We start from the raw sequence: 14,541 nt of genomic DNA on the forward strand, positions 1-14,541 counted from the left end.
TCCCCCCTGCACTTATTATATTCCTCTAGGGACTGCCGTATTGAGCCCTTGCCATCTACCATTAGCTTCTCTTTCTTCCTTAATCCTAACCTTTCTGTCCCTTGACACCCAGGGTTCTGAGAATTTAGTCCTCCCCTTTGCCTTTACGTGAACATATTTGCCTTGTTCTCTCGCCATTTCCTCCTTGAATGCCTCCCACTGCTTTGACACAGTTTTACTGCAAGTAGCTGCTCCCAGTCCACTTGGGCCAAATCGCATCTCATCTTCGTAAAATTAACCGTTACCCAGTTTAGAACTTTTATTCCCGGCCCAACCTTATCCTTTTCCATAACTATCCTAAATCTAACTGAGTTTTAGTTACTATCTCCAAAATGCTCCCCTACTGATATGCCTTCCACCTGCTTGGGCTCATTTCCGAATATTAGATCCAGAACTGCCCCTCCCTTGTTAGGCTTTTTACATACTGGCTAAAAAAATTCTCCTGGATGCGACTTATGGATTTTGCATCCTCCCTAACTCAAAAGACTGAGTAAAACTGAAGTCAAGCCACCGGTTGGAGCCATACCTAGCACAAAGGAAGATGACTGTGGTTGTTGGAAGTCAATCTTCTCAGTCCCAGGACATCACTGCAGGAGTTCCTCATTGTTCTAGGCCCAACCATCTTCAGCTGCTTCATCAATGACTTTCCCTCCATCATAAGGTAAAAAGTGGGGCTGTTCAGTACCACTTGTGATTCCTCAGATACTGAAACAGTCTTTGCATCTTGATATGCATCAAGACCTGGATAAAAATCAGGCTTAGGATGATAAGTGGCAAGTAAAACTTGTGCCGTACAATTGTCAGGTAATGACCATCTCCAACAAGAGTGAATCTAACAATCCCCCCTTCATGTTCAATGGCATTACCATCACTGAATCTCCCGCTATCATCACCATTGACAACCATTGACCAGAAATTTAAAAAGGACCAGCCATATAAATACTGTTGTTACAAGAGCGGGTCAGAGGCTGAGAATTCTGCAGCAAGTAACTCACCTCTTGACTCCTCAAAGTCTGTCCACCATCTCCAAGCACAAGTCAGGAATGTGATGGAATACTCTCCACTTTCCTGGATGAGTGCAGTTCCAACTCCATTCAAGAAACTCAACACCATCCAGGACAAAGCAGCACGCTTGATTGGCACCCCACCTGAAACATTCACTCCCTCCACGATTTCCAGAGTGGCAGCAGTGTGCATCATTTACAAGATTCCCTGAAGCAACTCACCAAGACCCCTTCCACAGCACCTTCCATCCCTGCGACCTCCACCGGCTAGAAGTTCCCCTCCAAGCCACACACCATCCTGACTTGGAACTATATTGGATTTCCTTTACTCTCTCAGGCTCAAATACTTGGAAGTCCTTTCCGAACAGCTCTGTGGGTGTATCTACACATCACTGCAGCAATTCAAGAAAGCAGCTCACCACCACATTTTCAAGTTCAATTAGGGATGGACAACAAATGCTGGCCTTGCCAGCAATGTTCACAAGAATAAAAAAGAGGCTTGACACAACTCAGGACAAAGTAGCCCACTTGATGAGCACCCCACCCACCATCACTTTCATCACCACTGGCTCACAGTGTGCACAATTTACAAAGTGCACTGCAACAACTAGCCAAGCCTCCTTCGACAGCACCTATCAAATCACAACCTCTAACATCTAGAAGAACAAGGACTGCAGATGCATAGAATGTGTTGCGGGATAGTTTCTTAGAACAGCACATTCTGGAGCCAACCAGAGTGCAGGCTATCCTAGATCTGGTATTGAGCAATGAGATAGGATTAATTGATAAACCCGTAGTGAAGGCACCCCGAGGTAGCAGCGATCATAATATGATTGAATTTTACATTCATTTTGAGAGAGAAACGAGTGCGTCCAAGACTAGTATTTTAAACTTAAATAAGGGCAATTATGAGGGCCTGAAAGCAGAACTAGCTAAAGTGAACTGGCAAATGAGGTTAAGGGATAGGTCAACAGATGTTCAGTGACAGACTTTTAAAGGGATATTTCAGAATACACATAATATATACATTCCAATGAGAAAGAAAAATTCCAAGGGGAGGGTCCACCATCCGTGGTTTTAATATCTCAAAATTCCTTAGATTCAGGAAAGGTTCCATTATATTGGAATGGAGAAAATGGAGCTCTTTTATTCAAAATGGGATGGAGACAAAAGGCAGAAAACTACAGGCCAGTTAGCCTAACATATGTAATAGGGAAAATGTTAGAAGCTGTTATTAAAAATGTTATAACAGGGCAGTTAGAAAAATTCAAGGCAAACAGGCAGAGTCAACATGGTTTTATGAAAGGGAAATAATCTTTAACCAATTTATTGGAGTTCTTTGAAGGAGTTACATGTGTTCTGGATAAAGGGGAACCGGTAGATGTACTGTCCTTAGATTTCCAAAAGGCATTTGATAAAATGCCACATCAAAATTATTGGGGAAAATAAAAGCTCATGGTGTAGGGGGGTAACATAATGGCATGGATAGAAGATTGGCTAGGTAACAGGAAGCAGAGAGTTGACGTAAATGGATCTTTTTCCGGTTGGCAGGATGTGACAATTAGTATGCCACAAAGATCAGTGCTGGGGCCTCTACTTTTCACAATTTATATAAATGACTTGGATGAAGGGATGGAAGGAATGGTTGCTAAATTTGCTGACGACACAAAGATAGGTCAGAAAGGAGGATATAAGGAGGCTACAAAAGAACATTGATAGCTTAAATGAGTGGGCAAAGATCTGGCAAAAAGACTATAATGTGGGCAAATGTGAAATTGCCCATTTTGGCAGGAAGAATAAAAAGACAAGCATATTATCTAAATGGCGAGAGATTGCAGAGCTCTGAGAATCAGAGGGATCTGGGTGTCCTAGTGCATGAATCACAAAAACCTAGTATGCAGGTAGCGCAAGTAATTAGGAACGCTAATAGAATGTTATCATTTATTGTGAGGGGAATTGATTTCAAAAATAGGGAGGTTATGCTTCAGTTGTACAGGGGACTGGTCAGACCAAATCTGAAGTACTGTGTACATTACTGGTCTTCTTATTTAAGGAAATATGTCAATGCATTAGAAGCAATTCAGAGAAGATTTACTAGACCAATGCCAGGAATGGGCAGGTTGTCTTATCAGGAAAAGTTGGACAGGTTAGGCTTTTATCCACGGGAGTTTAGAAGAGTAACAGGTGACTTGATTGAAACATATAAGATCCTGGGGGGTCTTGACAGAGTAGATGTGGAGAAGATGGTTCCTCTGTGGGAGAATCCAGAACTAGGGGTTACTGTTTAAAATTTGAATATTTTTTAAGGCAGATGGGGATAGATTCTTGATTAACAAGGACATGAAAGGTTATCAGGGGTAGGCAGGAATGTGGCATTGAGGTTACAATCAGATCAGCCATGATCTTATTGAATGGCAGAGCAGACTCCAGGGGCTGAGTGGCCTACTCCTGCTCCTAATTCGTATGTTCTAATTTTAAGAGCTCCAATTTCTCTAGTTGCCTCATAATTACAGCTTATCATTTATTGGTGTCATTTTAGCAAGTCCTCAGGAGATCTTTAGAGCATCTATCCTGATTCCCAGATTCCATGGAGTAGATTCTCCATACTTGCAGTTTGCAGGAATCTGGGCACCCAATAATGCCAAAGGAAGACCTGGCCTAGGGAAGGCAGGACCATCAACATCGAGATGTAGAGGTGTCCAGCTACAGGAGGAAAATGAGCACCCTTGGTGCAAGTCTGCCAGCTTCAGCCACTATAATATCAAGTGGCCAGACCCCGAGACATGGGGAAGATCTGATTAGGGACCAATAACATTTTATTAAAAGTAGATAAAGTTTGAGATTCAAGATGCTTCTAAGTGAACAAAGCCCCAAAACTTCATGGGTTTTGAACAAACAAAAATAAATTTCCTACACAAGTTCAGAAAGATAAAACAATTTACAATATCTATCTTATACTCTAACATTCAGGGTAACAATGAGGTGTATGTGAAGTAACAAGCCAAGTGTCTGGTAATGGTCTGGAATGCGCTGCCTGGGAGGGTGGTGGAGGCTGGTTGCCTCACATCCTTTAAAAAGTACCTGGATGAGCACTTGGAACATTCAAGGCTATGGGCCAAGTGCTGGTAAATGGGATTAGGTAGGTAGGTGAGGTGTTTCTCACGTGTTGGTGCAGACTCGATGGGCTGAAGGGCCTTTTCTGCACTGTGTGATTCTATGATTCTGTGAAGTGTGATCAAACACACTACACTACACAATAGATGACAGACGCGATCAAAACAGATTCCATGGATTTCTCAACAACCCACCCAGACACTTGTCACATTGTGAGCCAACCAATCTCACTGAAACTTCATCTTTCTCGTGAGGGTTTCCAAGCGACATATCTGAAGATCTCACCTTGGAATTCTCTCCAAAGGTCGCTTCCATTGGATGTCTTCAACAATGACCCACCTTGCAGGGTTTCAATCTTGTCTTCCAAGGTTCTTTTCCCTGGATTTGCAAGCACCCTCAAGCTTCACACAATCTGAGCTATTTGGCCATGCCAAGCAGAAAACCACTGCTCTAAAGGGTACTTTTGCCCCAGAGGCTTGCAGCACAGAGTTACCAGCCTTCGGCTGCCTTCTCAGATCTTCAGGACTTCTCTTGTGCCCACTTCGTTCAAACTCCCTGTAGCTCTTTCTTGAATTCGGAGCCTATTACACTGCTCCCTTCTTTAACTTCACTTAACGGAACCTATTCCTGTCTGCTGTCTTCATCCCTTACCTGGGACTACCTTTTGGGACCTCTCCATGTCCCCCTCCCTGGTTTGGGACCTTCTCCCTGTCGTGTCCTGCTCCCTGGGACCTACTCTTACAAGTTAATAGCGCTCCATACCAGGTCATCTGACCTGCCTTTTCACGCTGTTCCATTTCTTTTCTTCTGTGCAGGCGCACGGGGCCGATTCCCGGTTTGGAGAATGCAAAATAAAAAGGAACTGCACATGTGCAGTCATTTTGCAGTTGGCACATGCGCAAGAGGCCCAAGGATCGTCAGGAACCAGAGTTCCTGACCTCCAGACTAAAAAAGACAGGTAATTTGGAGTTTCATCACAGGTGAAACAGCTGGTCTCTGAGTCTGTAAAATCAAATATCATGTAGGGAAGTTGGGGAATTTTATTTCCAGGAGTTGGGGACACAATGTTGTAAATGGCCCAGGTTATTTTTGTGCAGCCTTACCTGCAGCCGCACAAAAATAAAAAAAAACCTACTTATTTGCATGTCAGCTGTGCTCAGTTGATAGCACTGTTGCCTCTGAAGTCTTACTCCAGAGACCTGAGCACGAAAATATCAGCTGACAGTCTTGTGCAGTAATGAGGGAGTGCTGCACCGTTGCAGGTGTTGCCCTTTGCAACATCTTAAGATCTTAAAATGATTCCCCTCTGCTCCCTCAAATGGATATAAAAGATTCCATGACATAATTTTTAGGAAGTTCAGTGGAGTTCCCCCTGATTTCCTGGCCAATATTTACCTAAACAGATTACCTGATTGCTGTTTATGGAGCTTGCTGTACACAATTGGGCTGCCACATTTCCTATGTTGCAACAGAGAATACGACAACTTGGGAGAAATGGTGTTGTAGTGGTAATGTCATTCAACTAATAAACCAGAGGACAAGGCTAATGCTCTCGAGACATGGGTTCAAACCCTATCATGGTAGCTGGTGGAATTTAAATTCAATTAACAAACATCTGCAATTGAAACTAATGTTCACTAATGCCCTGTAGAGAAGGAAATCTGCTGTGCTTACCTGGTGTGGCCTACATGTGACTCCAGACGCACAGCAATGTGGCTGACTCTTAATTGCTCTCTGAAATGGCTTAAAAAGCCACTCAGTTCAAGGGCAATTAGGGATGGGGAACAAATGTTGGCCTTGCCATCAAAGCCCACACCCCATAAAATAATAAAAAAAAGTATTGATACTTCAAAAGTACTTCATTGGCCCTAAATGAAGGTGCTATCTAAATACAAGTATAATTTTTTTTCTAACTCATTCATGGGGCTAGGCCAGCATTTATTGCCCATCCCTAATTGCCCTTGTGAAGGGCAATTTTGGACTCCTCTTCATCTGGATTCTCCAGCTGATACTGATACTCTCCAGCTCCACCCAGTTGAGGCCATATGGTGCTGGGTCCTATTGACATTGTAGGACTCCAACTAAATACCTAAATTACCAATGCACTTACTTCAGATACCCACGTGCACTGACTGTTCAAAAGATCCCTGTAATTGGGCTATAAGTTCTGCCCTCTAATTTTTGGAACGATACCGGCCAATTTCCACTGGGCTGCAAGACTCAAAATGTGCCCACTAAATGATTTACCATAGGGTTTGGAGGACATATGGGAAATGTTTTGTTATGACAAAGAAAGAATTGCTGAAAAAATAAATAGTAACCGAGATACTAGACGGATCAATGTTTCCAAAAGAAGCAAGAAATATAGCCAAGCCTTTCAAGTTATGAAAACTTTCTGAAGAAGGTATGGTAGCGTTGTGGTTATGTTACTGGAATAGCAATTAAAAAGGCTGGATTAATGATCCAGAGATGTGAGTTGAAATTCTACTGTGGCATCTGGGAATTTAAATTCAATAATTAAATAAATCTGGAATAAAAGGCAGTAATTGGTAATGATGATCATGAAGCTACCAGATTGTTGTGAAAACCAATCCAGTTCACTTATGTCCATCAGAAGAAACCATGCCAGAAGGTGTCCTGGAGACATTGTCACCAGCTGGATCTGACTATCAACAGACCTGACTCTCTGAACAGCATTCTCAACACAAGCAGCTACCACACAGCTGACTGTGATATAGCTCACTCCCTGGTGTGCACCAAGGTTAGAATTAAAGTTATTTAATTCAAAGCAGAAATAGCATCCTCGTATCAATGTTAGCCCACCCAGATAAAAATGAACTCGATTGAACAAGCGCTCCCTGATATTCCCACACTGAGTGCACAAGGGGAGGCAGTGGCTTAGTGGTATTGTCACTGGACTGGTATTCCAGAAACCCAGGGCAATGCTCTCGGGACCTGGGTTTGAATCCCATCACGGCAGATAGGCTAGTGTGATAGTCTAGAAATGACAAGAATAAAACTCAGAGCTAAGATGAAACTGTCAAGTTCAAATAAGCAACCAGCAGCAAGCTATCTCCTAAACTCCTCACTACTGGCAATGCTACTGACACTTTTTATTCTGCCCTTGGATAAGGTCTTGAAAAAAGTGGGCTGTCACCTGCTCGTTTTGCCCATGCGATGAACGCAAAATCACACAGGCAATGTAAAGTCTGGATCAATTGGATTTTCAATGGCCTTAAGTGACCTTTTAATTGCTGCTGTAGTCCCCATAGTGTAGGTACACCCACAGTGCTATTAGGGAAGGGATTCCAGGATTTTGACCTAGTGACAATGAAGGAACGATGATACAGTTCCAAGTCAGGATGGTGAGTGGCTTGGAGAGGAACTTCCAGGTGGTGGTGTTCTCATGTACCTGCTGCCTTGGTCCTTCTTGATGGTAGTGGTCGTGGGTTTGGAAGGTGCTGTCTAAGGAGCCTTGGTGAGTTTCCGCAGTGCATCTTGTAGATGGTACACACTGCTGTCACTGTGTGTCAGTGGTGGAGGGGGTGCCAATAAAGAGGGCTGCTTTGTCTTGGATGGTGTTGAGCTTCTTGAGTGTTGTTGGAGCTGCACACATCCAGGCAAATGAAGAGTATTCCATCACACTCTTGACTTGTGCCTTGTAGATGGCGGACAGGCTTTGGAGAGTCAAGAGGTGAGTCACACGCTCTAGAATTCCTAGCCTCTGACCTGCTCTTGTAGCCACAGTATTTATATGGCTAGTCCAGTTCAGGTTCTGGTCAATGGCAACCCCCAGGGTGTTGATAGTTGGGAATTCAGTGATGGTAATGCCATTGAACATCAAGGGGTGATGGTTAGATTCTATCTTGCTGGAGATGGCCATTGCTTGACACTTGTGTGGCACAAATGTTACTTGCCACTTGACAGCTCAAACCTGGATATTGTCCAGGTCTTGCTGCATTTGGACATGAACTGCATCGGTATGGTGCTGAACATTGTGCAAACATTCTCACTTCTGTCCTTATGGGCTGAATTTCACACCAGCGCGATTTTACGGTCCTCTTAATCAATGGAGCTTAGAATGTCTCGCCGCATTTTACGGCCCGGGCCCCACCCCCACCCCAAATTGGGTGTAAAATTCCCAACTACGATGGAAGGAAGGTCATTGATGAAGCAGTTGAAGATGATTGGGCCGAGTACACTACCTGAGGAATTCCTGCAGCGATGTCCTGTAACTGAGATGATTGACTTCCAACAACCATCTTTCTTTGTGCTAGCTATGACTCCAACCAGTGGAGAGTTTTCCCCCCGATTCACATTGATTCCAGTTCGAAAGTACAGATTTGTCGATTTATTGCAGTAAAGCTCCATCGTTCGCGACTTCCTCTTTCGCGAATCCCCTTATCCGCGCAAAAGTCTTTGTACAGCAGTTTACCCGTTGTAGGCTCAAATTCATTTTGAGGTTTTGAAAATAAAAAAAATTGAAGCCATCTTTAGAAAATGCTGAGAAAAGAAAAACCGCCTGAATAAAGTTTAAAAGAATGGAAGGTGTCCACGACGTATTTCCCGCAGCCAGCCTCTTCCCACACCCTCCCCGGCCCCGGCAATAAGCAATCCCTGTGACCCCGAGTGCAGTCCATCTTAACTCTCAAGGAAAGTGCCTTTACTATGACCAATTTTGCATTTTTCTTGTTTTATTAAACAATTTCTCCAGTAAATTTCTCTTTAAATGTATTAAAAACATAGTCTTTTATTGCCTTTGATCCTTTCTACATGTAAAAGTTTAGGTTGACTGGATTCCATCTAATTGGCTGTAAAGTATGCTTGTCGTTCACAATTTTGTCATTTGTGAGGTTTCATGGGAATGTAACGCCTGCAAACAGCAGGGCTTTACTCTATGCGCAGAATTTGTGAAATGTGCTATTAATAAGATTAGAACAGAATTTTAAATTGGGTGTCAGGCTTGCACGGCTTTTAAAATATATTGGTTTAGATATTAAGAAAAGTGGTCTTGAATGACTTTAAATCAACAGTCCTATTTGGTAAGTGTTACTCCCACACCCAGGTTAATCTTATTAGATCCTCACAGAAAGAAGATGTTATATCTAAAGAAGAGAGACAGAGCTGTTGTGAAGCTTAACTGTGTCAGTTGAACTTTTTGGGGTCCTCAGGTTAAATCACATGTACTTTTGATGTGTTGGAGCTAAGTACTGTGATGAAGTGTCCTAAAGTATAGAATATTTTAAGGGAAAATAAAACATTTTCAAAAATTAAATCTGGATAAATGCATACTCAAGTTCCCATCCTTAAGTGATACAAAGAACATGAAACTAGTCATTTTTAGCAATGCTTCACATGCTAAGCTTCCTGATGAGCATTCTTGTGCAGCTAGTTTCATAGGAGTGGATTTTAAGTTGGTTGGCATCTCACAGAACAGAAATTGCCTGCACTTCAGCAATAATATGCTGGGCATAGCCTTAAGGGTCCATCAGGGACATTAGGTCCCACCCTAGAGACTGAAAAATTGCAGCAGAGGTGGAATGAGGCCCTTAAGTGGCAATTAATTGTCCAACTAAGGGCCTCAATAGGCCGAAGGGTGTACAGGCTGCTTGGTGCCTTATCCACCCCCATAATATGGAGTACAGGTTGGGGTTGGGTGGGGTGCTGGTGGGCTGGCAACCCGCTTTATTTTATGTGCCCCCTCCCTTCAAATACAGCAGTGAGAGGCTGTAAAATTCACCCCATAATATTTCTGAGGCTGAGGCTGTGAAATGTTGTCCTTTTGCTTGGGAAGCCAAGAAAATAAAAAGGATTGTTAAAAAGTGCTCTGGCTCCAAAAATACTGGCTCTCATGGAGGAACATTGGTTGAACATTTTAAATGACATTCTGTGCAAATTCATACTGAAGATAGTGGCCTGAATTTTCCTGTCAGCGATTTGTAGGCGGGGCCCACTGGCCGACGGAAAAATGACGCGGGATGACATCGGGAGGAAACTCTGACGTCATCCCAGTCCTTTTAAATTTTTAGGAAGGCGGGCGGACAGCGAAATCAGCTGTCAGCCTGCCGACCTGTCCAACCTCAAGGCTGGCGGGCAGGCCAGGAGCCCCAGCGGAATTCTGATAAAGCATGAAACCTCTTCCACTGGCGGGATGAGGTTTCATGTCCATTTTTAAAAAGTCTAATAAAGTTTATGTAATTTTTATTAACATGTTCTTGGGCAGGCCGCTGGGTGGGCCTTAATTGGCCCGCCCACTCAAAATGGCGGCGGGCTCCGTTTCGGTGGTGGGGTCGGCTGTTCGCCCGCCGCTGAGCCGGTGGGGCCCGCCCGCCATCCGAGGGCAAAATTCTGCCCAGTATATCCATTTTACGCATGTAGATAATCATCCACTGTGGGATAATACACACTACAAAAACAGGGAGTAATAAAAGGTTACAGATTGACTTTGCTGGCTTGAAACAAATGCTAGTGAGAATGGAAATCTCTAAAATTAAATGCGTAGATGCAAAACATCAGCTGTTGGATTGTTTCATACATGTGAGAGGGTAATTGTTAGGGATCGTGGAGGAGGACAGTCTCATAATTTAATGCTTTGTACAGTATATGGAGGTTTTTGATTTAATTTGTTTTGGAATTTTGATCGTACATATAAAGTCTAATTTTTATTTAAAGAAAGAGAGAAATGAATCTGGTAATTGAATATTCATTGTTTAATTGTATGTCAGGTGGTAGGTATTAATTGGCGATTCACTTGTACTTATATAAATAGGAGCAGACTGAAACTGTGAAGCTGGGGTTTGGGGATGCATATCTGTAATGTATCTAGTTCTGTAAATAAATGCTTATTAAGGTCTGTCAAGATTAGCTTCAATTCTATCCCTCATCACTTGACTTTCTGGAATGCTACATTCAGTACTGATGTCAGACAGTTTAGAAACAGTAGAGTAATATTTACAAATTTCATGAAGCTTGGACATTTGCCTGGGGTCAGGAGAGCATCTTTGTTGCAGGTGGAAGTCCCAACCTGGTTGAGATACCAACAGTGGATAAATCTAGACTAAAGTGTTAAAAGTTAAAGTATTTTACCTGATCTCCCCACTCATTGATAACTGGCATGTTGATATCATCAACAAATACTGTCATTTTCCGTCCACTTGGAGGTCCATAAGTTCTCCCTACACGCTTTTCCACATAACTTTCAACAGTGCTCTGCAAAGAAATGTACTTATTATTATTTGTAGACCTAGGGACAGAGCATTTTTAAAGATCATAGAATCATAGAACGTTTACGGCACAGAAAGAGGCCACGTGGCCCATCGTGTCTGCCCCAACCGAAAAATGAGCCACCCAACCTAATCCCACTTTTCTGCATTTGATCCATAGTCCTGCAGGTTACAGCACTTGAAGTACATATCCAGACACCTTTTGGATGAGTTGAAGGTTTCTGCCTCTACTACCCTTTCAGGCAGTGAGTTCCAGACTATCATGAAGCTATTAATGTATATAATATTTGGAAAATATTTTTCTTTTAAAATAGAGGTTTAGTCTCTGGGTGTGTCTTAACTGGATTAAAGCCAGCTAGTCTGGGTGCTTTGATGTGTACTGGTTTTGACATGTATGAGATATAGCGTGCATTTGCATTTTTTGAATAGAGCATTCAAGAAGTGGGGTGAAAACTGACACCTATCTAGCAGACACCAAGCCATATGTTTATATTACTAATAAAATTGATACTATGAAAGGGATTTTATTGTTAGAGAGGTTTAGTTCAGAGGCTGTTGATACAATGAGAATTTACATTCAATGGGTTGGGCAAGGTATAACTTCAGCAGTGTTGTGTGTGTAGGGAGAGGCAATGTGAGATCAAAAGGCAGCTGTAAGCCTCCAACTGCCTCCACAGGAACCAAAGTGAAAAGAACCTCATTTTGAATTTGTAAGGTGAAAATGCTTTGCCTGGTGCTTGGTTAAGTCTATGGGTCGCTGTTGCCTCAATGGAGATTAGTTTGGGAATTTGTTAAAAGTTATGATAGTAGTAACTTGTAGCCATTTGTATATATATATATATATATATTAACCTCTGTAAATTAATAAAATGTTTCATTTAGTTTAATGTAAAACCTTGAGAACTGGTGATCTGATTCCTGAATTTAGAGTCACATTTCAAACATAACACTTAAAATTATAGGTTATGACAGCTATTTAAAGTTTTCCTCTGCAATTTTTAAATAACTCAGCAATACCAACTGCACCAGTCATAACATAGACCTCTACCACCCTCTGGGTGAAAAAATTTTCCTCATCTCCCCTCTAATCTTTCTACCAATCACCTTAAGTCTATGCCCCCTAGTCACTGACCTCTCAGCTAAAGTAAATAAGCCCTTCCCATCCGCTCTATCCAGGCCCCTCACATTTTTCAACATCTCAATCAAGTCTCCCCTCAGCCTCCTCTGTTCCAAGGAGAACAACCCCAGCCTATCCAATCTTTCCTCATAGCTGCAATTTTCTAGGCCTGACAACATCCTCCTAAATCTCTTCTGTACCCTCTCTAGTGCAATTGCATCCTTTCTGTAATGAGGTGACCAGAACTGCACACAGTACTCAAGTTGTGGCCTAACTAATGAGTTATATAGTTCCAGCATAACCTCCTTCCTCTTATATAACTCAGCTAATAAAGGAAAGGATTCCATATGCGTTCTTAACTAACTTATCAACCTCTCCTGCTACCTTCTGTGGACATTCACTCAAAGTTACCTCACTTCCTCTCCACCTCTCAGTGTCCTCCCATTTATTGTGTGACCCTTTGCCTTGTTTGACCTCCCAAAATGCATCATCTCACACTTCTCTGGATTGAATTCCATTTGCCACTTTTCTGCCCACCTCACCAGTCCATTGCTATCTTCCTGCAGTCTATAGCAATCTTCCTCACTATCTACCGCGCAGCCAATTTTTGTGGCATCAGCAAACTTCTTGATCATGCCCCCTACATTTACCTCCAAATCATTAATGTATACCACAAAAAGCAGGGGACATAGTGCCTAGTCCTGTGGAACCCCACTGGAAACAGCCTTCCAGTCGCAAAAACACCTGTGAACCCCTTTGTTTCCTGCCACTGATCCAATTTTGTATCCAGCTAAAGATAGATCTGTACGCAATTACACAAAAGAAGCCACGATGTGACATAAGATATATCTGTGCAAGCTTACCTGAAATGTAGGGGCTGAACTAACACTAGAGTTCTCCTGACTGCCTGCTGTAAATTTACAGCATGTCCTTTTACATCCACATTCTCTGTCAGTTTTGGAAAAAACCCATTTGTTCTGTCTGCTTTTTTCTTTGTGGAACATTGTCTCCCGTCTCCTTCCCTTATTATCAAACTATTCAAGGCACCTGTAATTTTCCCCCTCTTAAGTATTTTGCTCAACTGCAGATAAGGCCATCTATGTTCACTTTCTCATAACTCTAATTATGCACACATCTGCACCCAACCTTTCCAGAGTTGGATTAAAATCTCTTGATGCCTTAGGGACCAGGAAGAATCTGGGCCTTCTTATCTTAATCCAATATGCATTTGAATACAAGCATGTTGCAAATTGCATGAAGAAATGATTAGACACTGCATTAATAATAACGCATGTCAAGTCACAGTATTTTGTTCAAATCAAAGTTTTGGAGGAGCTGTAATTTCCTCCAGTTGAACACTGGAATGACGAAATCATGTACCGCTCCCCAACCACTGTGTCAATGTTATGAGATCCAAACTTACCTTATTGGCAAGCGGGGGCCGAGAACTTCAAGTCCTGACAGGTCTCAGGAGTTTCTGCACATGTGCGGAATGGGAGTGGGTGGTACATACACAAGCTGGCATTTTGTAGTTCTTCCAGCCAAGACTGGCCCAGTGTGCCTGCATAAGCAGAAAAAGGCACGAAAAGCTCTAATCATGTGGCTCAGGGAGTGGGGCACCATATCACCATAGGAGGGACAAGGAGAGGCCCCAAAAGAGGAGTCCCAGGCAGGGGACAGGGAGAGGGGACAGGGAGAGGTCCCAGTTAAGAAGGGAGAGAGAGAGGCAGAGAAAGAGGTTCCTGACCCAGTACCTTTCCACCTGATTAAATGTCCCCCAACCACCAAATGTGTCACGGAGGAGGGCACAAGATTCCGCCCCATTGTTCTTCCAACTCTGGCCTTCATCCCTGCCATGGCAGCTGTGCCTTCAGTTATCTATGGCCAATACTCTAGAATTTCCCCATAAATCTCTCTCCACCAAAACCTCTACTCCCTGTCATCCTTTAAAACTCTCTGCTTTCGCCCTACTAATATCTCTTTTTGTGGCATAACAAACATTTATGTCCTTGCGTTTTCAAAGCAAATAGTTGTTGTTGCAGTT

At 42.8% G+C, this 14,541-nt stretch overlaps 1 protein-coding gene across 1 annotated transcript in view; it reads right to left on the minus strand.

The window, feature by feature from the left end:
- Positions 1-14,541, minus strand: part of LOC144681151 (dynein axonemal heavy chain 8-like) — a 1,659,468-nt gene that overhangs the window by 187,109 nt on the left and 1,457,818 nt on the right. Inside the window, exon 55 of the mRNA XM_078542878.1 lies at positions 11,244-11,366. Coding sequence (XP_078399004.1) covers positions 11,244-11,366 — 123 coding nt within the window. The remainder of the gene's footprint in view (positions 1-11,243; positions 11,367-14,541) is intronic.

Source organism: Cetorhinus maximus, chromosome 5, assembly GCF_964194155.1.
Source record: "Cetorhinus maximus chromosome 5, sCetMax3.hap1.1, whole genome shotgun sequence".
Taxonomy (NCBI): Eukaryota; Metazoa; Chordata; class Chondrichthyes; order Lamniformes; family Cetorhinidae; genus Cetorhinus; species Cetorhinus maximus.